Source organism: Colobus angolensis, unplaced genomic scaffold (assembly GCF_000951035.1).
Source record: "Colobus angolensis palliatus isolate OR3802 unplaced genomic scaffold, Cang.pa_1.0 Scaffold247, whole genome shotgun sequence".
In the NCBI taxonomy this organism is placed as follows: Eukaryota; Metazoa; Chordata; class Mammalia; order Primates; family Cercopithecidae; genus Colobus; species Colobus angolensis.
Window position 1 is genome coordinate 2,977,469 of NW_012115677.1, and position 27,208 is coordinate 3,004,676.

General features: G+C 38.1%; 1 protein-coding gene across 3 annotated transcripts in view; it reads left to right on the forward strand.

The window, feature by feature from the left end:
* Nucleotides 1–27,208, forward strand: part of PDK1 (pyruvate dehydrogenase kinase, isozyme 1) — a 41,438-nt gene that overhangs the window by 1,058 nt on the left and 13,172 nt on the right. The window contains exons 2-9 of one of the 3 annotated variants that reach the window (XM_011945958.1): nt 2,562–2,703; nt 6,083–6,154; nt 7,925–8,003; nt 8,712–8,896; nt 9,184–9,279; nt 11,001–11,078; nt 12,880–12,956; nt 14,877–14,975. In XM_011945958.1, coding sequence (XP_011801348.1) covers nt 8,767–8,896; nt 9,184–9,279; nt 11,001–11,078; nt 12,880–12,956; nt 14,877–14,975 — 480 coding nt within the window. In that variant the 5' untranslated portion in view covers nt 2,562–2,703; nt 6,083–6,154; nt 7,925–8,003; nt 8,712–8,766. Of the gene's footprint in view, nt 1–2,560; nt 2,704–6,082; nt 6,155–6,605; nt 6,665–7,924; nt 8,004–8,711; nt 8,897–9,183; nt 9,280–11,000; nt 11,079–12,879; nt 12,957–14,876; nt 14,976–27,208 lie in introns of those variants that run through there. The other 2 variants (XM_011945957.1, XM_011945956.1) reach the window with 2 other exon arrangements.

Consider the following 27,208-nt stretch of genomic DNA (forward strand, 5'->3'; position numbering starts at 1 on the left):
GCCGTCCAGCTCTCGCCTGAGGCGCAGTCCTCCTCCTCAGTGTTTCCGCCCCCAGCGCCTTAGGTGCTTCCTTCCTCCCTCCGAGTGCCGGCGTTGGCTGACGGTGTAAATACCGGTGGGCGTGTGGCTTCGATCGTATTGTTGAAAACAAACCAGCTGGGCCGCGGAATGACCTCCCGCCTTCCGGCGCACGTGTGCAGGTGCGCGCTCGGCCAGGCCCCTTCCGAGGAGGCGCGCCCTCGTGGGAGGCCGAGCGTGGACACCCCCAAGAATCGCTTTTGGATTCCGCGCAGTGATGATGAATGCCCAGTTTTGCATATGATGTTTGCATAGAATTGGCGTGATGATTGGCAAGGCAGGTTATAACTGGCCCAGGGTTTCTTAGAATGTTTTCCTTGCCAGTGGCGTAAAATTGTTTGCACCAACAGCACATTTCATCATCAGCAAGTAAGTCTTGAGCACGTGTTGAGTGCATGAGGACAGGATGCTGTGAAGTTTACCAGATTATCCTTGTTTTCTCGAGAAGCTGTTAAACAGATTGCAGTAGGAATTGCATAGTTAGGCATTTTAACTTTTACTTCCCATTTACCTATAAAGGCAATGAGGGGAAAAGGGAAAACCGTAATGAATTCATAAAATTTGAGTACAAAGGTTATCTTCTGCATTGTGACTTCTGCATTGAATGATACCTGCATGGTTGACAACTTTGTCTTAAAACTGTGGTTTACAGTGGCATAATTTTTGGGTCAAAGCCTTAGGTTTTTGTTTTTACTTTAAAATGACCCTAGTTCGACGAAGGGGCGAATTTGGTGGTGTTCATAAGTATGCCATGAAACTTTCACAAGCTGTTTTCCTTTAATACCTTGATTTCTGGCCGGGCGCGGTGGCTCAAGCCTGTAATCCCAGCACTTTGGGAGGCCGAGACGGGCGGATCACGAGGTCGGGAGATCGAGACCATCCTGGCTAACACGGTGAAACCCCGTCTCTACTAAAAATACAAAAAAACTAGCCGGGCGAGGTGGCGGGCGCCTGTAGTCCCAGCTACTCCGGAGGCTGAGGCAGGAGAATGGCGTAAACCCGGCAGGCGGAGCTTGCAGTGAGCTGAGATCCGGCCACTGCACTCCAGTCTAGGCGACAGAGCGAGACTCCGCCTCAAAAAAAAAAAAAAAAAACCTTGATTTCTACTATTGACAATCTAGTTTTTGCTAACGTTTTCTCTGCTAAAGCAGCAAGAATAGTAAGCTTAAAATACATTACTGGAATAATAAGACCTTTTAGTTTAATATTAAGTGGAGCTGTTTGCCAAAGGACATTCTACAATGATTCTGCTTAGGAAGTGATATGGGAGTGGAGGGGTCAGGAGACTTTCCAGTAACCAGACAATTGAATAGGACCTACTTGAAGATGGTGCTAACAGGCAGTGGTGGTTTTTGCTTTCTGTTGCTTGAAAGCTTTCCTCTGCACTTACTCTTTTTTCCCATATGTGTGTGTGTGTATATATATATTTTTTTTTAAATAGAAATGGGGTCTTGCTATGTTGTCCAGGCTGGTCTCAAATTCCTGGGCTCAAGCCATCCTCCCAGCTTGGCCTCCCAAAGTGATTATAGGTGTGAGCCACCACACCTGGACTCCACTTACTCTTTGCTTACTGTAATCAGCATTTGTGGTTCTATATGGAATCAGTGAATCTTCATATGCAAACATCAAAATTTTCCTCTTTTTGTTTGAGACAGGGTTTTACTCTGTCACCCAGGCTGGAGTGCAGTGGTGCTATCATAGCTCACTATAACCTTACTTTTTTGCCTGAGCCTCCCAAGGCTAGAACTACAGGCAAGCACAACCACGCCCAGCTGTTTTTTTTTTTTTATAAATATGAGGTCTCATTGTGTTGCCCAGGCTGGTCTTGAACCCCTGCGCCCAAACAGTCCTCAAGCCTCAGCCTCGCAAAGTGCTGGGGTTATAGGCATGAACCACTGTGCCTGGCCCCCTGTTTTTAATTTATTTTTTTAAGGCTAGTCAAGTGAAGCAGTGGGAGTGGAGAAAGAACAAAGAAATCTGTAACTGGTTGTAATCAATTAGTCGTAAATACCACTGCATTCAGACCACCTTAAAGTTTCTGTTTCTTAGACAGACATTAACTCTTTTTAAACCTAGAGTTAGAAAACAGATTTTCTAAATGATAGGAGCAACAGGGTGTACAGGCTAGACTTTTCCAGGTTCTGCTGTTAATTTTATAAAGCCTTGCTCAGAAATGCTCAGTTTACCCAACTTCTAAAATGGGTCATCACTATGAGGATGCAAGTTAGGGAGACAAGGTTATCGTAATTGCTGTACAGAGCCATTGGAATGTCAGTAATTGGAATGTCATAACTCTGGAGACTGGGTTATCTCATCCTTCACCTCCCACAGGCAGGGATATCTTTGCCTTCTATTCCCCGCGCCATCGTGGTGATTCTACCCCTCTGGCCTTGCCAGGTAACTGCCTCTCATTTCTCCCTGCCTCTTGCCTTCGGTTTCCTTATGGCTTTTACTTATGCTTTACACATCATGTTTGGTTTCAGGATCAGTGAATGCTTGTGAAAAGACCTCGTTTATGTTTCTGCGGCAAGAGTTGCCTGTCAGACTGGCAAATATAATGAAAGAAATAAGTCTCCTTCCAGATAATCTTCTCAGAACACCATCCGTTCAATTGGTACAAAGCTGGTAAGATTCTCATCTTGTGTTTGCAATTTGATGGAGTTGTGGACTCTATTCAAGGTTACGGCAAATGCTTTTTTTATTCTTCAGTGGAATCTTTTTTTTTTTTTTGAGAGGCAGTCCTGCTCTTAGGCCAGGCTGGAGTGCAGTGGCGCAATCTCAGCTCACTGCAACCTCCAACTCACTGGTTCAGGCAATTCTCCTGCCTCAGCCTCCCGAGTAACTGGGATTACAGGCATGTGCCACCATGCCCAGCTAATTTTTGTATTTTTACTAGAGACAGGGTTTCACCATGTTGGCCAGGATGATCTCATCTCCTGACCTCGTGATCCGCCGGCCTTGGCCTCCCAAAGTATTGGGATTACAGGCATGAGCCACCATGCCTGGCCAGAATCTTAAGGTCGTAGCGGTATTCTCCTTTTTTTGGCTGGGGGCAGGTGGGGGCAATGTATCTGGGCTTGTGCCCTGAATCCTGGACTCTGCAACTCCTTGATTTTGAGAAAACCAATCACAACTGCACTGAAATACAGATGCTAAATTTAGGATTTATGTTAGTATATCTGCAAGGATATTATGAGAAAAATGTCTACAATTTGTTGATGACTAGGTATTTATGTATATTGCCTTTAATCCCTTTAACAACCTTGCACAGTAGGTATGAGTCTCTCCATTTTATTCATTGTTGTTATTTTTATTTATTTATGTATTTATTTTTTTTAAATGGAGTCTTGCTCTGTCACCCAGGCTGGAGTGCATGATCTTGGCTCACTGCAACCTTTGCCTCCTGGGTTCAAGCGATTCTCCTGCCTCAGCCTCCAGAGTAGCTGGATACAGGCACCTGCTACCACACCCGGCTAATGTTTGTATTTTTAGTAGAGACAGAGGTTTCACCATGTTGGCCAGGCTGGTCTCAAACTCCTGACCTCAGGTGATCCTCCCACCTCGGCTTCCCAAAGTGCTGGGATTACAGGCGTGAGCCACCACTCCTAGCCTGTTTACTTATTTTTTTGAGACAGGTTCTTACTCTTACTCTGTCACCCAGGTTGGAGTGCAGTGGCGATCACAGCTCAGCTCACTGCAGCCTCCACCTCCTTGGCTCAGGTGATCCACCCACCTCAGCCTCCTGAGTAGCTGAAACCACAAGCGCGTGCCACGCCCAGCTAATTTTTGTATTTTTTAGCAGAGTTGGGGTTTTTCCATGTTGCCTAGACTGGCCTCAAACTCCGGAGCTCAAGGGATTTGCCCACCTGGGCCTCTCAAAGTGCAGGGATTGTGGGCATGAGCCATTGTGCCCAGCCTGTTTATTATTTTTAAAATGAATTTATTTTCTTTTTAGAGACAGGGTCTCCGTCACCCAGGCTAGAGTGTAGTAGTTTGATCATGGCTCACTGCAGTCTTGATCTCCTGGGCTCAAGAGATCCTACAGCCTTAGCCTCCCAAGCAGCTGGGACCACAGCCATGCGCCACCATACCTGACGAATTCTTTTATTTTTTGTAGAGATGGGGTCTCACTTTTTTGCCCAGGCAGGTTGTGAACTCCTGAGCTCAAGCAGTCCTCTCACCTTGGCGTCCCAAAGTGTTGGGATTACAGACATGAGCCACTGCACCTGGCAGGTTAACTCTGTTTTACAGATGAGGATGCTGAGGCACATAAAGGTTAAATCTTTTGCATAAGGCAGTACCATTGATAGTGGAGTTGGGATTCAAACCCCCATTTGCCCATCTCTGCTATACCATTTTATAGTCAGAACAATGAAATATATGAAAGGGTATATGTATTTTTAATAAACTATTTACTGAAGGGTATCTTTTTATAAATTACAAAAGTTAAAACGTTTATTTTTCTGTTTTAAAACAATTAGAAGTTTTTGGAATTGTGTAGAAAAAGTGTGATCTATTCCCAAAGATGAGTAGAGATGTTAAGGGTATACACTCATGGAGCCACCTGTATACAGCCTTTGTTAATGTTACTGCTTTAAAAGTGGTGTTCTTTTAAGCACTATACACTTCAAATAAATGAGCTGCCCAGAGTTAAGTCTTAAATGGAAGAAGTTTAGCTGCAGGGCATTTCCCAGTTATGATTCGTGGAGATTCAAGTTTTCTTTTTGTAGGTATTATAGTGTATGGGAGAAGTTGATCTAATCTCGATTAAAAAAAGCAAAAGAAGTATGATTGCTATATATATGATAATCAGATGCTATCTAGTCCAAGTATGGAATAGTTATAAGTGTGGATTAAATGGGAAGCATTTGTTTAGGAATTATGATGGGATATAAAGGAGAAAATATAATATTCCATGGAAGATTTTTCCTGTTTTTAAAAAATTCTTCTTTAGAAGTAGAATATGCTGCTTTTTGAAGCTTATCAGTCATGAAGTCTGATCGGTATCTGATGTAGGTACTCAGCTATCTCTTGGATGGAGAGCATAGTTGTTCTTACCAATTAAGAGGAAATTAAGGGTTAAAGCAAAGCAGCAGCTGCTATCAGAATCCCTTAACTTTGGAATGCATTAAGACATACTGCTTGTCAGAAACAGCTTTCCAAACCAACAGATGGAATTACAGGTTTTTAAAGCACTTTCATTGCTCCTAGATGCCTGTTAAGTTAGGGCAGTTGCAGATTAAGTGCTTACAGCTAAGTAATAGTTCCCTTACACTGTCAAAGAAAGTAATTCAGTAATAGCAAGTTATTTTTAGCTCTGGCCCGGCAGTGCCATTGTACTTGCCTGCAAGACCATCAGAAAATCATTTGGCCTTCTTTATTTTGCTCATTTCTTAACAGATGCTTTGATACCTTGAATTATTAGATGAATTTAAAATCTACATTTTTATGACTTTTGTATTTTTTGTTCAGTTTAAAAGAACCATATAGTAGATTAGAGGCTATTAATAAATACTTGTTAGTTGGACATACACATGTAAAATTAAGGTTTTAAAGCATAGATATTTAAGATTGAGTCTCAGAGCAAGAGAGACTGTCCTCCTTTTACCAATAATAAGACAAATTAAGTCATTTGCCCAAGATCACATAGTTATTGGTGACAGAGTCAGATCTCAGCATAATCAGTATGTATACTGTAATGTACAGTGGTAAATTAAAAAAAAAAAATTAAAAGCCATTTTAGGCTGTAGAACTTAGAATAGAAAATCTTAAAATTCTTAAATTTGACCTATGCTTTTAGGAGAAAATGTGTACCTTCTACTATTTGTTCCCAGCACTTTGCTCAAATGTGCATGGGTGTAAAAATTCTACTTCAACCATAATTTATAGCAGTACTCTAAATTAAAAATTATAAAATGCCAAAAATAGCTTTTGAGCTAAGTTTCATGATATTGAACTTTCAGAATAGAAAAGAATGAACTTATCCTGTTGATCTGCATTTTAGGTATATCCAGAGTCTTCAGGAGCTTCTAGATTTTAAGGACAAAAGTGCTGAGGATGCTAAAGCTATTTATGAGTAAGTTCACTATTTTGACCCTATTCTTAAACCTATTATTAGGTCACTTTGGGGAAATTGATTAACTCTTAGGTTTCTGCTACTTTACAACATGTGATATATGTGACTATAGCAGCCCATACAGGCAGGACAAATAACCTAATCATTAAATTTGACTAGGCATAAGAAGTGCTTCACATTCCTCTTTAACAAAAGACAAAGTTCAGGTGTGAAGATCAATGGAAATGTAGGTGTGGCCTCAGTGGCAGTTGGACTGTTAACCTGGAGGGTGCATGCTCTTTCTAATGGACAACCACCTTCAGCCCCAGCTGATCTTTGCCAAGTTAAAATACTGCCCATATCATCTGATTGTTTTCTGATTTTAAAGGAAAGCTACAAGTCTAGATTTGTAATGTAAAATCTCTTGCTTTTGAAAGATTGGCAGCTAATTAAAACATTTTTTAAAACATAGAAGGCCTATAAAACATGGTTGCAGGTTTCTAGTTTATTCTCTATGGCCTGTAAGATGATGTAAGTAATATGACAAGTTTAATAACCCATATACCGGAATTGGTAGACCAAAGTATTTGCCTTATGCAGCTACCTGCTTACTGCAGTGAAGGGCACCGACAATGTAATGACCATCTCTTGTCCTCAGTTAGTTACACATGTTTTTTTGGACTGTCTTTAAAGGAAACCATAACATTTCATTTTTTTTAAACGTGATTTTAATCTGAAAATAACGTTCAGCAAGAGTTTACTCCTTTCTTAGGTATTGAGCAGACTTTACATGAATGATGTTTTTTAATCTTTAAAACAATTCATTGAAATAATGCTGTCTGTGCACAAAGAGGGCATGTAGCTTAAGGTTACATAGTTAGCACATGATACAATCCAAGCAGCCTTACTTTAGAAGTAAACATGCTATAGAGCCTTCTGAAAACAGTCGTTCAGAGCTGTGGAAAATAAGTAGTCAAGCAGAATAATACAGATTTGTGTTTCTTTTAAGAAAAAAAAATAAAGGAATGACTAGAATGATGAGTTGTTTGTTGTTTTCGAAGAGTTTTGTTGTTTGTATTTTGGTTTAACAGTCTTGTTTTGAAGCTTATTACTAACTAGGAATTCCAAAAATGTTTTAAGCAGTGGAAACATCATTGAAATAAGTTAATAGTACTCAGGATGATGACTTTGAATAGGAAAGCACTCATTTTGAAGTGTAAATTCAGATGGGTTATGTTAGAACATTGGTTTTGTTACTGCATAATTAAGACTTCTTGGGCCGGGCACAGTGGCTTATGCCGGTAATCCCAGCACTTTGGGAGGCCGAGGTGGGCAGATCATCTGAGGTCGGGAGTTCGAGACCGGCCTGACCAACATGGGGGAACACCATCTCTACTAAAAATACAAAATTAGCCAAGTGTGGTGGTGCATGCCTGTAATCTCAGCTACTGAGGAAGGCTGAGGCAGTAGAATCGTTTGAACTTGGGAGGCGGAGGTTGCAGTGAGCCAAGATTGCGTGATTGCACTCCAGCCTGGGGGAAAAAAGCGAAACTCCATCTCAGAAAAAGAAAAAAAGATTTCTTTTCTCTTTTATCTTTTATTTAGTTCTTTAACCATGCAATGTCTTCTAAGTGACAGAAATGGGAAGGCTACTAGATGATTTGAAGATTTGTCTTTTAATATAATTGTTTACTTTTCCTCTCCTATTTTATAAACTCATAGGATAAATGAAATGAGAATTCTTTTTCTGTTTTTCTGTCCTAAGTGTTTCCCTCTCTCTTTGAACCCTAGGGAATAGTTCTAAAACAGGCAGGCTTTATTGGCTCATTCATCTTGATTCCTTGCAGAGCAGAGCAGGTGTTCCCTAGAGGCAAATGCTTTGTCTTCTCCTATGCAGAATATCTCTGGAATACCATCCTCTTAGCAAGTGCTCAGATGACCTTAGTTGATAGCAGTTAAAACCATTAACATTTTTAGGATTATGTTTTGTTACAGCCTTACTCTTAGGAAACCAAGAAAATAATTACATTTTGAAAGTTTTATTTTGGAGGTCGTTATACTTCCATAGATTTGGTATATTTTATGATTTGAAATACATTTAAATAAGTATAGGAAAACATGAACTGATTTTCCTTTTAGTAAATTAGGGATTTTTGTCTAGCATAGTTGTTTTGTTTTGTTTTTGTTTTTTTTGGAGTCTTGCTCTGTCGCCCGGGCTGGAGTGCAGTGACCGGATCTCAGCTCACTGCAAGCTCCGCCTCCCGGGTTCACGCTATTCTCCTGCCTCAGCCTCCCGAGTAGCTGGGACTACAGATGCCCGCCACCTCGCCCGGCTAATTTTTTGTATTTTTAGTAGAGACGGGGTTTCACCGTGTTAGCCAGGATGGTCTCGATCTCCTGACCTTGTGATCCGCCCGTCTCAGCCTCCCAAAGTGCTGGGGCCCGTCTCAGCCTCCCAAAGTGCTGGGATTACAGGCTTGAGCCACCGCGCCCGGCTAGCATAGTTGTTAAACTTATATTTTTGTATTAAGTTTACTTGTCAAAATATTTGGCTGTTTTGACAGATGGGTTTGTTTAGCTTTACAGATACTGTGATACGGATCAGAAACCGACACAATGATGTCATTCCCACAATGGCCCAGGGTGTGATTGAATACAAGGAGAGCTTTGGGGTGGATCCTGTCACCAGCCAGAATGTTCAGTACTTTTTGGATCGATTCTACATGAGTCGCATTTCAATTAGAATGTTACTCAATCAGCACTGTAAGTGTCCTGAGTCAAGAGAAGCAGCTAAATGAGATGTGTTGGCATATTTTAAATGTATTTAGGAAACTTCTGTTTAGGTAGAAAATTTAGTTTTACCTTTTGGCTAATTAAGAGAAGTAAATAGACTGCCATCAAGAAAGGTATTTTTATTGAATGTAAAATACTGTGTTTATCCTAAAGGCAAATATTTGTTCTACTGTTTGGTACAATTTAAACACTATTCAGATTTGGAAAAGAGCATTAGGTAGTTTAGCTTATTTTGTTGGTTTTGTCTTTTTGGATAGCTTTATTGTTTGGGGGAAAAGGCAAAGGAAGTCCGTCTCATCGAAAACACATTGGAAGCATAAATCCAAACTGCAATGTAGTTGAAGTTATTAAAGGTAAATACTGACATTTCTCCTTGCAAAAAAGATACAAAAATCAAAGTTACTATTATTTCTTACTATTAAACAACTATTTGTATCATGAGATAAAATGGTAGGCACAAATGCATGGGTTTGAAAATAACCTTATAGTATTATTTGTGCATTATGTATAGGATGACTATTTTATTGATAGAATTATAGATAGGCAAAGTTTGGTGATACCATAGAGGATATCTTTTTTATTTTGTTTTGTTTGAGACAGTCTCACTCTGTTGCCCAGGCTGGAGTGCAGTGGTGCGATCTCAGCTCACTGTAGCCTCTGCCTCCTGAGTTCAAGCGATTGTCTTGCCTCAGCCTCCCCAGTAGCTGGAGTTACAGATGCTCAACACTACGCCTGGCTAATTTTTGTATCTTTAGTGCAGACAGGGTTTTACCATGTTGGCCGGGCTGGTCTGGAACTCCTGCCTGCCTCGGCTTCCCGAAGAGCTGAGATTACAGGCGTGAGCCACTGAGCCCAGCTGAGGGTATCTTTCACTTAAAAAAGATTTCAAGCCTCTGCTCCCCTGTTTCTAATTCCTTACACTATGAGCAGTAATTCATAACAGGTTGGTTTGAATCGTTGCACACTTTTTTCTATTTATACCACTTGTACACATACACAATTGATATTGGCCTTACATTGTTGTTTTTAGAAAATGGGGTGCTCTGTGATTTTTCTACAAGTTTGCGGACATCTTGCTGTTCAGTACATCTGGATATACCCCAAGGTTTTGAATGGCTTTATGGAATGTATCAGTATATATTAATTCATTCTCCTGTTGGTGTACACTTAGGTTGTTTTAATTTTTTTGTTACCACCAATACTAGCAGTTCTGCTGTGAACATCCTTAAATACATGCTTACTTTTGCTAGTATTTTAGAGGGTAAGATTCCTAGAATTAAAAACATTTTAAATGCATATAAAATTTTGGTATCTCTAAAAAGGTGTATCAAACAATGGATAAGATTATTTCCTAACCGACTCTTAAGTTTTGTTATATAGATAGGAAATATTTTCTTCAACCTGTTATTTTTCTTTTTTGCATTGTCGTTGGTGTCTTTTTAGTATATACGCTTTTACATTTTTTTGTAGTTATATTTGTAATTTATTGTTTATGGCTATTCAGCTTTGTCATGTCACACTTAGACTTTCCCTGGGCCAGGTGCAGTGGCTTATGCCTATAATCCCAGCACTTTGGGAGGCTGAGGCGGGTGGATCACCTGAGGTCAGGAGTTCGAGACCAGCCTGGCCAACATGGTGAAACCCCACCTGTACTGAAAATTCAAAAATTACCTGGGTGTGGTGGCACATGCCTTTGTAGTTCCAGCTACTTGGGAGGCTGAGGCAGGAGAATCACTTGAACCGGGGAGGTGGAGGCTGCACTGAGCTGAGATAGCGCCACTACACTCCAGCCTGGTTGACCGAGACTCTGTCTCAAAAAAAAAAAAAAAAGAAAGACTTTACCTGGTTGGGGGCCTTGAGCCCAGGAGCTGGAGACAAACCTGAGCAATATAGCGAGAACATGTCTCCACCAAAAAAAAAAAAAAAAAAGCAGAGACTTTCCCTAAACTATCAAAGTATATTTTTTTCTATAGAGAGTTTAAGACTTTCATTTGTCAATACTATTGCCATCTTAACGCATGAAAGGGAAGTATATTTATTAAATCCTTTTTTGTTTTGTTTTGATTTGCACTAGATGGCTATGAAAATGCTAGGCGTCTGTGTGATTTGTATTATATTAACTCTCCCGAACTAGAACTTGGAGAACTAAATGGTAAGCCTGATGTTGTCTTTTTCTCAGTGATTAGTGCTTTGATTACTTGATAAGGGATAAGAATTTAAATGTTTTAATGGAAGATGACTTTTTTCATCAAATTCATTGGATATGAAGGCTAAAGGATAGTAATCATGTAAAAAGTGTATCTATAAATATATATGTAATTTAATCAGATTCTTTATGAAAAAATTTGGCTTTTTGTTCCTCATTTTCTTTATTTTTAATTGATAACTTTGATTCTTTGCTTATTTTTTATTTTCTGTTTAGTCATAGAAAAAAATGATGCCAAGAAAGTTACATTTGACTTTTACATGCACTTCAATAATGTAAGACTTACCCTTTTTCTACTTCCTGAGTTATAAATAATTTTCTGTTGTTGATGACATAGAAAGACTGGGGTTGTAAAAGAGGAAAGAAAGATACTCATCTATTTGAGAATGTGTTTGTCTCTGATGGTTTTCTTTTTACCCTGATGAGTGCCTTTTAGATAAAAAGGGTTTAGATGCCTTGAAGGGGGATTGATGAGTCTCTTTTTCCTGAAGGCATGGTAGTTTGACAGAGAAAAACATTTCCTAGGATGACACTTTAAGAAGGTGTGGTGGAAAGAATAAAATGAAATAGGCTTTTACTGAGCTGTATTCTGGACCTTAGAGTGAGAGAGCAGTGAAGTTATGCAATTGAAAATAGCATTGCCTGGTGGTTTTCTAAAGCCATATTATCTCTTTTGAGCCATGATGGTAGCATAGCATTTGGTAAATAACAATCACAATGTACAAGTGATAGTTTGCAAACCTGAACTGCTGTGAGCAATTTCCGGATGTCCCATTCTTGTTCCCAAGGGAGAGTTTATTCAGAGGAAGGTCTGATTTATTGGTTGAATTAGAATTCTAAGATATCATGAGTCTTAATCATTTGTTCTACTAAATGTCTGTTTTACACACACCCCTATCACCACCCCCAGTGGGGCTCCTGTTAAGTGTTTAAATGTAGAATTAATTACTGTCTCGAGAAATTGATGCTAGCTCATATTTTTTTATTCAGCTTTGTAACCATTGAAATGCCTGAAATAAACAATATTCCGCCCAGGTGAAACATTTTGAAAATGGCTTAAAGAATGTATGGGCTGGGCGCAGTGGCTCACGTCTGTAATCCCAGCACTTTGGGAAGCCGAAGCCGGTGGCTCACAAGGTCAGGAATTTGAGACAAGCCTGGGCCAATATGGTGAAACCCCATCTCTACTAAAAATAGAAAAATCAGCCAGGCGTGGTGGTGGGTGCCTGTAATCCCAGCTATTCGGGAGGCTGAGGTAGGAGAATTGCTTGAACCCGGGAGGCAGAGGTTGCAGTGAGCTGAGATTGCGCCACTGCACTCCAGGCTGAGCGACAGAGCAAGATTCCGTCTCAAAAAAAAAAAAAAAGAAGAATATATGCATGTGAATTGGACTGTGGAATTTATGGACTTTAACACTTCTCTATTTGGAGAGTAAAATTCCTACCCAACAGTTGAGCGATCTTTAAAAAGACTTTACCATCCTAGAGAAAAATGGTTGCATGGGTTGGTTCGATTGTTACACAAGATTGTGAGAAGTGACGACAGGGCTCTTGTCATCGTGAGTTGTAAATACTTGTGGGTATGGGTTTAAACACTAATACATTGAAGAAATGGTGTGGCAGTTCTCCCCCAGATTATACTGTCCTCCGTAGTTAATGTTTTCTTTTCATCACTACACCGTTTATTCTTAAAAATGCTTTAAAGCACATCTCTCTGTACTTTCATATTTTTCTCTTCTGCTCTGTAGCAAAATCACCAGGACAGCCAATACAAGTGGTTTATGTACCATCCCATCTCTATCACATGGTGTTTGAACTTTTCAAGGTTTGTAAAATAGTATTACATAACCTTTACCAGTACTTTCCTGAGGTTAGGAATCTGCTCTGAAAGCCAAATATTCCACTAGGTTCTCCTATTAAGAAGTGCCATTTCATGTCAGTATCATATCACATTGCTGGAGATCAGCCTTTTATCAACACAGGGAGACACCTCCATGTGGTAGTGAGCTCAGACTATGGAGTCAGAAAGACCTGGGTTTGAATCCCAGTTATGGCACTTAATATGTGTGTGACCTTGGGCAAGTCACTCAACCTCTCTGAGCCTCAGTTTCCTTTTCTGTAAAACAAGAATACTGTCCAGGATTGTTTATGATGATTGGGAATAACATACTAAGTGTCCAGTACAGTGGCAACATATTACATATAGATGTTCAATAAAGTTATCTTTACATTTTTAAACAATATTTAGACGAGTGATTCTCAACTTGCTACCTTCAAAGGACCAGAATTCTTTTTTTGGTCTGGCTTTTCTTGGGAGAGGGAGGTCATTTATATTGACTTACAGGGTTTCTGCTATTATCTTTGCTCTTTACAACAAATTTTGAAAACAAATTATGCTAGTAATATTGAGAGTATCTTTCTTCCCCGCCCATGATACTAGCTGGTTGACAGGAAAATGGGTGAGGAGTGAGGGGCTCAGGTCCTGGTGGGTGAAAACAGTTGCCCTCCATCAGAAGCTTGTAGTCTCTCTTTAGTTCTGTTGCATCAGCCAGCAGCAAACTAGAAGAGAGAGGGGGTGGCTTTCAATCTGATAATGTAAAGGAAAAGTGCACTGAAACACAGAAAAACTGACCAAATGTCTTAGAACACCACCAAAATGTTCTTTCTTTTAAGACAGCAAAAATGTATTTAATACCTTACAAAATCTTTTCAAAAATATTTATTTTATTTTTTGTAGCATTGAGGTCTCACTGTTACCCAGGCTGCCCTTGAACTCCTGGCCTCAAGCAGTCCTGCCTTGGATTCCCAGTGTTGAGATTACAGGCATAAACCACTGCACCTAGCCCCAAAATCTTTTTATCCAAGTTGTTAAACAAGTAGTGATGGGCACTTAAAGTATTAACATGAATTTTTTCTTTGAAATTCCAGTGGCATAAAGAACTTGTGCCCTATGATTGAGGCATTCCATATAATATTACATATTGTACATAATGTCAGTAATAATGGCTTTCACCTGAAACCTAATCTTAAACTGCCTTTGATGGAAATGATGGAATCTCCTCCATAAGGGGACTCAATCGCAATTACTGTGCCAGGGCCACACACACTTACTGCCAAATTCAGATGCCTTTTTAGTTACATCTAGTTTGTATCATTTTCTATTGCAATGGTGAGTGTCATGATATTGTTCAAGGCTTCTGATATGTTGGCACTGTGTACCCTATTTCCTTTAGAAAGTAGTCAAAGCAGCTTTACAGTGTCAGTACCCTTAATTTCAAGCTAGAGATAAAGGGATTCATTGCTCCATCAAATATGACCATTGCTGTTACTACTATATGAAAAAAAATTATTTTCCTTTAAAGAAATTTTTGACAGTTTTTTAAATAGTTCTGAAAATAGAGCTGAAACTACATTTTCAAAAATGTTTTGCCCATCATTTACTAAAATTATAAAAGTGTTTGAACAGAGTTTTCTGCTTTAGTGTAACTAGTTTAAAGTGTTTTGAAGTCTGACTTTGGAAAATATGCAGAATTTAGTTGGAATCTTTAGGTCAGCATATCCTTTAGATCCACCCCCAAATTGACTCCATTTAAAAAAAAAAAACTTTAAATGTGGTTATAAGAATTGTGGTTCTTTGGCATATTTTCATCAAATTTAAAAACTTCAAATAGTGCATATGTACTTGAAAATTATACTTTGCTCTTTCTAAAAAGCTGTATTTTAATACAACCCTAATGTGTTTCAGAATGCAATGAGAGCCACTATGGAACACCATGCCAGCAGAGGTGTTTACCCCCCTATTCAAGTTCATGTCACACTGGGTAATGAGGATTTGACTGTGAAGGTAAATGTGTTTGGTGGTTTTTTTTTTTTTGTAATTGATGTACAGACATGCAAAGGTAACCATACGCATAATTTTTAAAAGACATAATCTCTCAGGGGAAAAGAATCTTGTCTGTAATAGATAATAAGCACATTGCTTCATTGAGCTGGTGGATTATAGTTACTCCTTGAATCTTTTCTAGTCTGGTTCCCCGTCCAGGTGATTCAAGTTAAAATAAATCTTGGAGATAGATAATTTATCATGAATATCTCTTTGATAAGATCTAAAATATTTGGATAGTTGCAGTATTATGGAGATAGTATTTAATATATAATTTAAACATTTTGAAACAATGCTTTTTAATCTAGTTTGTTTCATTTGATTCTCATAATGCAGGTAATTTTATCCTCACTTTTACAGGTGAGGAGACTAAGACACAGTGATTAGCTCAGGATCACACAGGGCATTAATGCCATGGGACATGATATCCAGTCTTCTGTCCCCAGGACTAGACCTTTTCTATTACGTTGTTCAGGTGGCTGTTTCTTCTTTTAAATTTTATTAAAAATTGTTTTCTGTCACCCAGGCTGGAGTGCAGTGGTATGATCATTGCTCACTGTGACCTCGAACTCCTGGGCTCAAGCGATCCTCCTCCCATAGCTTCCAGAGTAACTGGGACGGCAGGCTGCAGGCATGCAAGCCTGGCTAATTAAAATAATTTTGGGGGTAGAGACTAGGTCTTACTGTTGCCCAGGCTGATCTCAAAACCCCTGGTCTCAAGTGATCCTCCCACCTTGGCCTCCCAAAGCACTAGTATTATAGGTGTGAGCCACTGTGCCTGGCCCTAGTTTCTTAAGAGTATGATAGTGTTTTTCTCTTTTAATAATCACTAAAAATTCATATTAAAGTAATAAATGCAGAGACTATAAAGAATCAAATGTGTCAGTTCCTGGCCCTTTGTGGGCCTCATTACTCCAAGTTACTCAGAGATTCCTAGTCTTTCTTTTTTCTTTTTTTGAGATGGAATCTCGCTCTGTCACCCAGGGTGGAATGCAGTAGTATGATCTTGGCCCACTGCAACCTCTGCCACCTGGGTTCAAGCGATTCTCCTGCCTCAGCCTCCCAAGTAGCTGGGATAACAGGCATCCGCCACCACACCTAGCTAATTTTTTGTTTTTTAGTAGAGATGGGGTTTCACCACATTGGCCAGGCTGGTCTCGAACTCCTGACCTTGCGTTGTCCACCTGCCTCAGCCTCCCAAAGTGCTGGGATTACAGGCATGAGCTACTGCACCTGGCCTAATGTTTACATTTTAAACAGTAAATATTACCTTTCTGTTATAGTAGTTGAGGAGTTAGCTCTCTTTAATAGAGCACCTGCTCCCCTCCCCTAGCCCAAGGGCCACTTTCCCTATACTATTATCCCAATATTTAAGTTTGTATATGAAATTCAAAGTTGAGAATAATCATCTTGCAGAAGTTTGAAGGCATCCATTGTTCCTTTTTTTAAAAGGTACAATTCAGTGAAATTCATAAGGTTATTCAAGTATTGCCGCTGTCTCATTCTAGAACATTTTCATCAGTCCTAAGAAAAAACCCAGTACTCCGTCAGGCACAGCGGCTCATGCCTGTAATCCTGGCACTTTGGGAGGCCAAGGCGGGCAGATTGCCTGAAGTCTGGCGTTTAAGACCAGCCTGGCCAACATGGTGAAACCCCATCTCTACAAAAAAATACAAAAAGTTAGCTGGGCATAGTGGCAGGCGCCTGTAATCCCAGCTATTCAAGAGGCTGAGACATGAGAATCGCTTGAACCCAGGAGGCAGAGGTTGCAGTGAGCCAATATCTCACCACTGCACTCCAGCCTGGGCGACAGAGCAAGACTCCGTCTCAAAAAAAGAAAAAAAGGAAAATACCAGTACCCATGAGGTCACTTCCCATTTTTCTCTCTTGTAGCCCTTGGCAACCACTAATCTATTTTCTGTTTGTGTATTTCTCTTTCTGGGCATTTTATATAAACTTAATCATGCAGTATGTGGTCTTTTGTTACTGACTTCTTTCATTTACTATAATGTTATAGTATGCATTTGTACTTCATTCCTTTTTATGACCGAATGATATTCTGTTACATGGATATAACACCTTTGGGTTATGCATTCATCAGTTGATAGATATTTGGTTCCTTTCTATTTTTTGGTTATTATAAATTATATGGCTATGAACATTTGTGTACAAATTATTGTGTGAACATGTGTTTCAGTTATCTTATGTATATACCTAGGAATTGAATTGCTGAATTATAGGAAACTCTGTTTAACTTTGAGAAACTGCCAAACTGTTTTCCAAAGGACCTGCACCATTGTGCATTCTCATCAACAGTGTGTAAAGGTTCCTGTTTTTCCTTGTCCTTGTCAACAATTGTAGTCTGTCTTTTTTATTATAGACATTATTGTGAGTGTAAAGTGGTAGCTCATTGTGGTTTTTATTTGCATTTGTCTTATGACTGATGTTGAGCATCTTTTCATTTGCTGATTGGCCTTTTGTGTATCTTTGAAGAAATGCAGATTAAGATCCTTTTTTCAGTTTTAAAATTGGCTATTTGTGTTTTATGGTTGAGTTGTAAGGGTTCTCTCTCTTATGTATATGTATATATATAAGGATTCTGTGTGTGTGTGTATATATATGTATATGTATAGGGGTTACTAGTCCCTGATGAGATGTATGATTTGCAAGTATATTCTCCCATTCTGTGTGTTCTTTTCACTTTCTAGTTGTGTTTTTTTGCTTTTTAAAATAGAGATGGCATCTGACTATGTTGCTCAGGCTGGTCTCGAACTCCTGAGTTTAAGCAGTCCTCCCATCTTGGCCTCCCAAAGTGCTGGGATTACAGGTTTGAGCCACCACACCCAGCCAAAGTTTTTAATTTTGAAATTTTTCAATTTTTTTTCACATTGCATGTGATTTCAGCTTTATATCTAAGAAGCCATTGCCTACTCCAAAGTCTTGAAAATTTATGCCTATGTTTCTGAGAGTTTTATAGTTTTAGCTTTTACATTTAAGGTCTTTGATCCATTTTGAGTTAATTTTTGTACATGGTTTGAGGTAGAGGTTCATCTTCATTCTTTCACATGTGGATATCCAGTTGTCCCAGTACCATTTGTGAAAAACCTATTCTTTCCCCATTCAATTGCCTTGTCACCCTTGTCAAAAATCAATTGCTTGTGAATGTATGGGGTTTATTTCTGGATTCTCAGTTCTATTCCATTGATGTATATATCTCTCGTTATGCAAGCTTAACGCCTGTCTCAATTATTGTAGCTTTAAGTTTTGAAATTTGCAAGTGTGAGTCCTACAACTTCTTTTTGAGGATTATTTTGGCTATTATGGGTTCTCACATTTCCATGGGTTTTAGGATCAGCTTGTCAATTTCTGCAAAAAACAATGCCAACTAGAATTTTGATGGGCATCATTTGGGAAGTGTTGCCATCTTAGAGTTAACAACATTAACTCTTCTAATTCATGAATATAAGACATCTTTTCACTTATAACACAGGGCATCTTTATAGGTCTTCTTTGCTTTCTTTCAATAATGTTTTGTGGTTTTTAGTGTACAAGTCTTGGACTTTTAAATTTATTCCTAAGTATTTTATTATTTTTAATGCTATTGTAATGGAATTGTTCTCTTAATTCCGTTTTTTGGAGTGCTTTTTGATAGTGGATAGGAATATAACAGATTGTTTTTGTACTGATCTTGTATCCTGCATCCCTGCCAAATGTCTTTATTAGCATGAATACATTTTTGTGGATTACTTAGAATTTTCTATATAAATGATCATGTCTCTGCAAAAAGATGTAAGTGTGGCTAGAACCTCTAGTGCCAGTGTTGAATAGAAGTGCTGACAGGAGACATCCTTGTCTTTTTTCTGATCCTTAGGGGGAGAACTTCTTGTCTTTCACTAGTAAGTATGATGTTAGCTCTGATTTTTTTCATAGATACTCTTTATCAGATTGAGAAAGTTTGCCTCTATTCTTAGTTTGAGTGTTTTTATCATGAAAGGATATTCAATTTTGTCAAGTGCTTTTTCTGTGGAGATTGAAATGATTGTGTGGTTTGTTCTTTGTTCTATTAGGTAGTGTATTACATGGCTTTTTCTACATCAAACCAACCTTGCATTCTTGGGATAAGTCTCTTTTTTTTATGGTTTATGTTGTTTTGTTGAGGATTTTTACATTGATGTTCATAAGGTGTGTTTATTGGTCTGTAGTTTCTCATGACGTTTTAGTTTTAGTATCAGGATGACACTGGCCTTATAGAATGAGTAGGGAATTTCCCTCTTTTTCTGTATTTTGGAAGAGTTTTTCAAGGATTGGTATTCTTTCAGTGTTTGGTAGAACACAACAGTGAAGACTTCCGGGCCTGAGCTTGTCTTTATGGGAAGATTTTTGATTACTAGTTAAACCTCTATTTGTTATTTATTCAGATTTATGGATAGATATTTATAAATATAAATAATAGGCCAGGCACAGTGGCTTACGCTTGTAATCCTAGCACTTCGGGAAGCCAAGGCAGGTGGATCACCTGAGGTCAGGAGTTTGAGACTAGAGTGGCCAACATGGCAAAACTCCATCTCCACTAAAAATATAAAAAATCAGCCAGGCAGAGTGGTGTGTGCCTGTAATCCCAGCTACTTGGGAGGCTGAGGCGGGAGAATCACTTGAACCCGGGAGGCAGAGGTTGCAGTGAGCTGAGATTGTGCCATTGCACTCTAGCCTGGGCGACAGATCAAGACTCTGTGTCAAATAATAATAAAATAAATAAATATAAATAATACATTTGCTATCTATTCAAATCGTCCATTTCTTCCTGAGCTGTGTCAGTAGTTTGTATTTTTATTGGAATTTGTCCGTTTCATTTAGGTTATCTAATTATTACACACAATTGTTCATAGTATTCCCTAATAATCCTTTTTATTTTTGTAAGATTGGTAGTGATGGTCCCCACTGTCATTCCTGGTTTTATAAATCTGAGTCTTCTTTTTTTTTTTCTTGGTCAATATAGCTAAGTATTTATCAATTTTGTTAATCTTTCTAAAGAACCAATTTTTTATTTCATTGGTTTTCTCCATTTTTCTATTCCGTATTTCATTAGTTACACTCTAGGCTGTATTATAATTTCCTTCCTTCTGCTTGCTTTGGTGTTATTTTGCTCCTATTTTTCTAGTTTCTAAAGGTGGAAGTTTTGGTTACTCATTTGAGACATTTTACAACTGTAAATTTTATTCTAAGCACTGCTTTGTCTGTATCTTACAAGTTTTTCATGTTTTGTTTTCATTTTCATTCATCTCAGAGTATTTTCTAGTTTCCATTTGGATTTTTTCCATTGGTTAATAGGAGTGGGTTGTTTTAATTGCCCCATACTTGTGAATTTCCCATGTTTTCTCTTAATCATTTAAATTTCATTCTGTTGTGATTGGAAACATACTTTGTATGATTTCAAGTATACATCTATTGAGATTCATTTTATGGCCTAACATAAGGTCTATCCTGGAGAATGTTCCATGTGTACTTGAGAAAAGTGTGCATTCTGCTGCTGTTGAATGTTCTACAGATAGCTATTAGGTTTAGTTGGTTTGTAGTGTTGTACAAGCTTGTCTTTCCTTGTTAATCTTGTAATTGTTAGATCCATTGTTGAAAGTGGAGTATTGAAGTCTCCAATTATTGTTGAATTGTCTATTTCTCCCTTCAGTTCTATCAGTTTTGCTTCATGTATTTTGGAGCTCTGTTGAGTACATATATGTTTTTAATTATATCTTTTTTGTTTATTAACCTTATATCATTAAAAAATCATCTATTTTGTCTCTTGTAACAATTTTTGTTTTAAAATATATTTTGTTTGAAGTTAGTGTAACCATCCCAACTCTCTTTTTGTTTTTGTTTTCATAGTGTATCTTTCCAGACTTTTAATTTAAACCTTTGTGCCTTTCAGTCTAAAATATGTCTATAGCATATAGTTAGAATTTAAAACCATTCTGCCAATGTCCACCTTTTAATTGGAATGTCAGATCAATTACATTTAATGTAATTACTATTGATGTAATTAACAGTAATTTTGGTTTATGTTTGCCGTTTTGTCTTCAATATATGTCATATCATTTTTTATTATTTCTTCATTATTACTGTCTTGTTAAAATGATACTTTGTATTACATTGTTTTAATTTTGTTCTTGTTTTTGTTACTGTATTTCTTTCAGTTTTTTAAGTGATTATCCTGGGGATTACAATTAACACCTTAATTTAATATCTAGTTCAGATTAATACCAATTTACTTTAAATAATATACAATGGCTTTTCTCCTAAATAGGCCTTTGCCCCTCCCCACCCATCCTTTGTGCTGTTATTGTCATATAACGTACATTTTTGTACATTGTGGACCTGTCTACAGAGATGTATAATTATTCTATGCAATTGTCTTTTAAATCAGATAGGACACAAAAAGAGTTACAAACAAAAAATATACTCATATTATCCTTTATACTTACTTTTGTAATTACTTTTCCTGGTACTGTTTATTTCTTCACATGGATTCAATGTATTGTCTAGTATCCTTTTGTTTCAGCCTGAAGGATTCCCTTTGGTATTTCTTGATAGCGCATATCTACCAGTGATGATCTCTCTCAGTTTTTGCTTATCAGGAAATGTCTTAATTTCTCCGTCATTTTTGAAGGATAGTTTTGCTGGTTGTAGAATTCTTGCTGATAGTCTTTTTCTTTCAGCACTTTGGAATATGTTACCTCACTGCCTTCCAGCCTCCATGATTTTGGATGAGAAATCAGCTGTTACAATCTTACTGAATATTGCACATATGTGATGAGTCATTTCTCTTTCTGTTTCTCAGACTGGATAATTTCAATTGACCTGTCTTCACTATCACTGATTCTTTTCTTTCCCATGCTCAAATATGCTGTTGAACCCCCTAGTGAAATTTTCATTTCATTTCTTGTACTTCTCAACTCCAGAATTTCAACTTAGTTATCTTATATAATGTCTATCATGTTTTTTCACCTTTGCTAAATCTTGATGCATATCATTTTTATTGTTGTATCATTTAAAATTTTCTATTTTGAGACATCCTCATACTTTAGTTCTTTAGTGTTTGTTTACAGAGTCTGAGTTTACTGACTCACGTATAGTTTATTGACTGATTTTTCCTTGCCTGTGTATGGTCAATACTTTTTTTGTTTCTTTCCATATCTTGTTATTTTTGTAGAAAACTAGACATTTAAAATAATATATTTTGACAGCCCTGGAGATCAGATACTGCCCTCTCCCCAAGGTTGTTTCTATTACTGTTTTGTAATTTTTTTTTTTTTTTTTTGGAGTTAGTTCTTTTTTTGGAGTTAAGTTTGAGTTATTTGTTGTGTGTGGTCTCTGAAGTCTCTGATCATTTAGCTTAGTGGTCAGCTAATGACTGGACTGAGATTTCCTCAAATAAGTGGAATCAGTAAGTTTCCCAGTCTTTGCCAGGGGACTCTGTGTATAGAAGTGTTTAAGAGATTATCTTCAACTGTCAGCCAGGAGAGCTTAGGGTCTTCTCATATCTTTCCTGAGCATGACCCTGGGCATGAGTATGGTCTTTCAGATTCCCAGGAGATAGCTGAGTTTTTCAAAGCTCCTATGGCTATCTCATTCCCTAGACCTTCCTGTTAAGCTTTTTTGTTGTCCAGTGCCTCCTGCAGCCCTCAAATTAATCAGTTACTGCTAATTGTTTTTGACAGATGTTTCCGGGGATGGGGGTGGGGTGCAAGACTTTTGTACTGGGGAGCTCAGAGTCAGGTCAAATAAATACAGTCTTCCCAGCGGCTACCAGGCTGCTGGTTTCACTCTGATTACATATTTATTGGAGGGAGGGGGAGCAGGATAGGAACAAGTTAAAATGCTTACTGTTCTTTTAGGGATTCAGTTGTTTTACTTTAATAAATGTTCCCCAGACTGCTGCATGCCTTTAGTTAATTTCCAGAATTCTGTCAAAGTTGATTCTTCATGATTTTTGTGACACCACCCCCCACCCCCGCTCCTTTTTTTTTTTTTTCTTTTGGTGCTTTGATAGAGGAGACACTTTTGCAAGTTCTTTCTCTCCTATTTTTGCTGATGTCACTCCTGCTGTTCTTTTTGAGAAGACAACGTTTATTACAATTCCTCTTCCTTTTTATGTGACCAGTTTTAGGTGTCTACTTTTGTTTAACTGGAGTTAACTTTTTTTTTTTTTTTAAGCTGTGTTCTGAAATTTCAGTGATGTGACTTGGTGTGGGCCTTTTCTTATTTATTGGGCTATGGTCTTTGAACTTCCCATGATTTTCTTGATATTTTCCTTTTCAGTGTGTGTTTAGTCTCTTTCTGATAGTCATATAAGGAGGATATTGGGCTTCATGACATCATTCCCTGTTTTTTATCTTTTTTTCTCCTGTTTTTCATCGCTTCAACTTTTTATTCTATTCTGTGAGATTTCCTTGACTTCAAATTCCCAGCCCTTCTATTGAACTCTTATTTCTATTATCTTACAAATTTCCAAGAATTCTTATTTTTAGAATTAATCCCTTTTTAGAATTCTGCTCTAGTTTTATTTTATTGCTCTGAGGATATTATCTTTTTTTTTTTAAACTAATTTCCCTCTGCACCCTGCATTGTCCATTTCCTGAGTTTCTTTTTGTCTGTTTCTCTCCTGGTTGTTCATTTTAAAGGGCTAGGCACAAATAAGTCAATAAATGGCAATGCCATCTGTTTGCTGTAAAAACAGTATGAATGTATCACTTTTTTTTTTTTTAAGCTCAGATGCTAATGTGTCTATTTTTTGGTTATTTTTGTGTCAGCTACTTGCCCATTAAGGTTTACATAGTCAAGAAAAGACCCACTGGTCTTCTGGTTTGGGGCTTAAGTTGTGCTGCAGCATGTTCTTTCTTGTACCTTTTTCTGTTTCTATTAGAAGTGCTTTATTTACCATTTTGGTCTGCAGCTGATTTCTATTGCTAATATCTATCATTGCATGGATCAAGGTTTACTGAGTTCTTAGACTCTCAGAAGAGATTACTTCTGTGCTGGAAGGTATACGACTATACCTCAAAGGATTGAGAATATTTAGGCAAAAACTTACACACAAATACTCATAGTGGCACTATTCACAATAGTATATAGGTAGAAACAACCCAAATATCTATCAGCTAATGAACGGATAAACAAAGTGTGGTGTGTCCATACAGTGGAATATTATTTGGCCACAAAGCACTGAAATACTCATATATGCTACAAACTGGTTGTTATAACACTGAAGACATTATGCTAAGTGAAAGAAGCCAATCACAAAAGGCTACATATTATATGATTTTATTTATGTGAAATGTCTAGAATAGGCAAATATATAGGGACAGAAAGTAGATTAGTGGTTGCCTAGGGATATGGCCACTAAAGGAGCCAGGGTTTCTTTTGGAGGTGATGAATAGATTCTAAAATTGACTGTGGTAATGGTTGCACATATCTATGACTATATTAAAAATCATTCAATTATATACTTTAAGTGCATAAATTATATGGTATGTAAATTATTTTTATCTTTTTTGAGATGGAGTCTCCCTCTGTTGCCCAGGCTGGAGTGCAGTGGCGTGATCTCAGCTTGCTGCAAGCCTCCCAGGTTCAAGCGATTCTCCTACCTCAGCCTCCCTGGTAGCTGGGACTACAGGCACCTGCCACCACACGTGACTAATTCTTGTATTTTTAGTAGCGATGGGGTTTTGCCATGTTGGCCAGGCTGGTCTCAAGCTGCTGACCTGAAGTGATCTGTCTCCCTCCGCCTCCCAAAGTGCTGAGATTACAGGCATCAGCCATTGCGTCCAGTCTGCTATGTAAATTATATCTGAATAAAGCTGTTTAAAATAAAATAGGCTTGTATCGGTCTCAAAAAGACTGTTCTAGAAGCCTGCTATGTTAATTATGTTTGAATAAAGCTGTTTAAAATAAAATACAGAGGCTTGTAAAGGTCTCAAAAAGACTGTTCTAGAAGTGCTGTCTGTATTAGGCTCTGCCTTCACCTGTTGTTTTTCCCCTCACATCCAAGGTCACATGAAGGAATCTCCTCTTGCAGTCTCTCTTTACATGTTAAATTCTTGCTTTTTCTTCATTCGAGCTTTTATCCCCATTACTTACCCTAGACTTTCAGAATCAAGGCTTGGTTTTTTTCTTTCCCATTTTTTTCTTAGCTTATTCAAATTATTGACATTTTTTACCTTTTATCCTTCTGCTAAAAACCTATACAAAAGTTGTTGTTTCTGTCTTTCAGCTCTAGCTGCTCTTTCAATTCTGTGTTTAATATATAATCTATAAATAACCTATGTGTTATAGCCACATGTCTTTTTTTTTTTTATAGATGGAGTCTTATTCTGTCACCCAGGCTGGAGTACAGTGGCAGAATCTCAGCTCACTGCAACCTCTCTTTCCCGGGTTCAAGCAATTCTCCTGTCTCAGCCTCCTGAGTAGCAGGGATTTACAGGTGTGTGCCACCACACCTGACTAATTTTTGTATTTTTAGTAGAGACGGAGTTTCACCATGTTGGCCAGGCTGGTCTTGAACTCCTGACCTCAAGTGATCTGCCCGCCTCAGCCTCCCAAAGTGCTGGGATTACAGGTGTGAGCCACAGTGCCCAGCCTACATGTCATTTAAATTAAAATGTAAATGTCTTGGTTCATTTACTGTTGATGATTTTACAAACTTAACAGTGAAAACGCTGTTGGCTAAGAAAGTTTAGGAACTCTGGGTGAATACACGGTTGATTGAATGTCTTGGCTTTAGAGCTGTCATCTAGTCAGTAGTGGTTCATTTCGTCTGGGCCTGGAATTCACATGAATTAACCTAGTGAGCCTAGTGTTATTAGGAACAGGAAGTTAGGGACAGCAGCTCTTGGTTAGATGACATTGACATGTGGTGATTTTGTGCGCTGAAGAGAAAACTTTAAAAATAATTGGCGAACTTCTCTTCCTTGGCCTTCCTGTTGACATTACTTACCTCATTATCTTAATAGGGTTTCGTGTTAGTTTTCACATTTCTCTTTCAATACATTTGTTGTCAAAGGTACCATTCTTCTTGCCTTGAATATATACAGACTTAATGTCTGTCTCTACCATTGTTCCCTCCCTTCCTTTTCCTGAAGAACTTGGATCCTACAATAATCTATTACTGCTCTTTTGGAAACTCTTTCACCTACTTTAAAATCCACTGGCTCCTGTTTATTGTGTTGTTGACTGCAAAGCAAAGTACTACTTTGACTGTAGTTTCTAACTCTATCCCTGCCTATCCCTGTGGCTTAGTTTGCCCCTTTACCTCTAGCAAGATGATGCTTCTCACATCCTCTCTGTCCTGTCTGCTTAACCCCTGTTATTTTCCCATGCAGCCTGAGGCTGGAAATGGCTTCTTATTTTGTACTTGCCAGGTTGTTGTTACAGTCTCCCTGGCCAAAAGGTTAAGGAAAACCAGGAAATATTTACTCAAGTCTACCTTTTTATCTCAATATCTATTCTAATATGTTCTTTACTCCCTTCATGTATTTATAGAATGCGTATTATTTCTTCTTATTCATGTTACTAGCAAATGTGTAGCAGAGCATATCATTAAAGGATAAATAATTAACAAATTGTTGAATTTCTCAAAATACCCAGAGCTCTTTATTCATCTTACTAAAACAAATTGCTTTACAGGACCAAGAGCAATTTCAAGCATCATACTACATAAAAGTTTTTTTTTTCTTTTTTTTTTTTTTTTTAACTGAGAGTCTCGCTGTGTCACCCAGGCTAGAGTACAGTGGCACAATCTTGGCTCACTGCAGCCTCCTCCTGGATTCAAGAGATTCTTGTGCCTCAGCCTCCCAAGTAGCTGAGATTACAGGCATGCACCATGATGCCTGGATAATTTTGTGTTTTCAGTCGAGACAGGGTTTTGCCATGTTGGCCAGGCTGGTCTGGAACTCCTGACCTCAAGTGATTCGCCCTCCTTGGCCTCCCAAAGTGCTGGGTTTATAGGCGTAAGCCACCACACCCAGCCACAAGTTACTAATAAAGTCCTTGTATACTTTGATAGTGTAATTACTTAATTTTAGATGTATTAGAGGCAGATTTTTAAATGGGATTTCAAGGCAGATTTTTTAGTTGTAAAAATCAAAATATCTCCATAATTACCATTCTAAAGGTAATGTATACATACTGTAAAAAATTTTTAA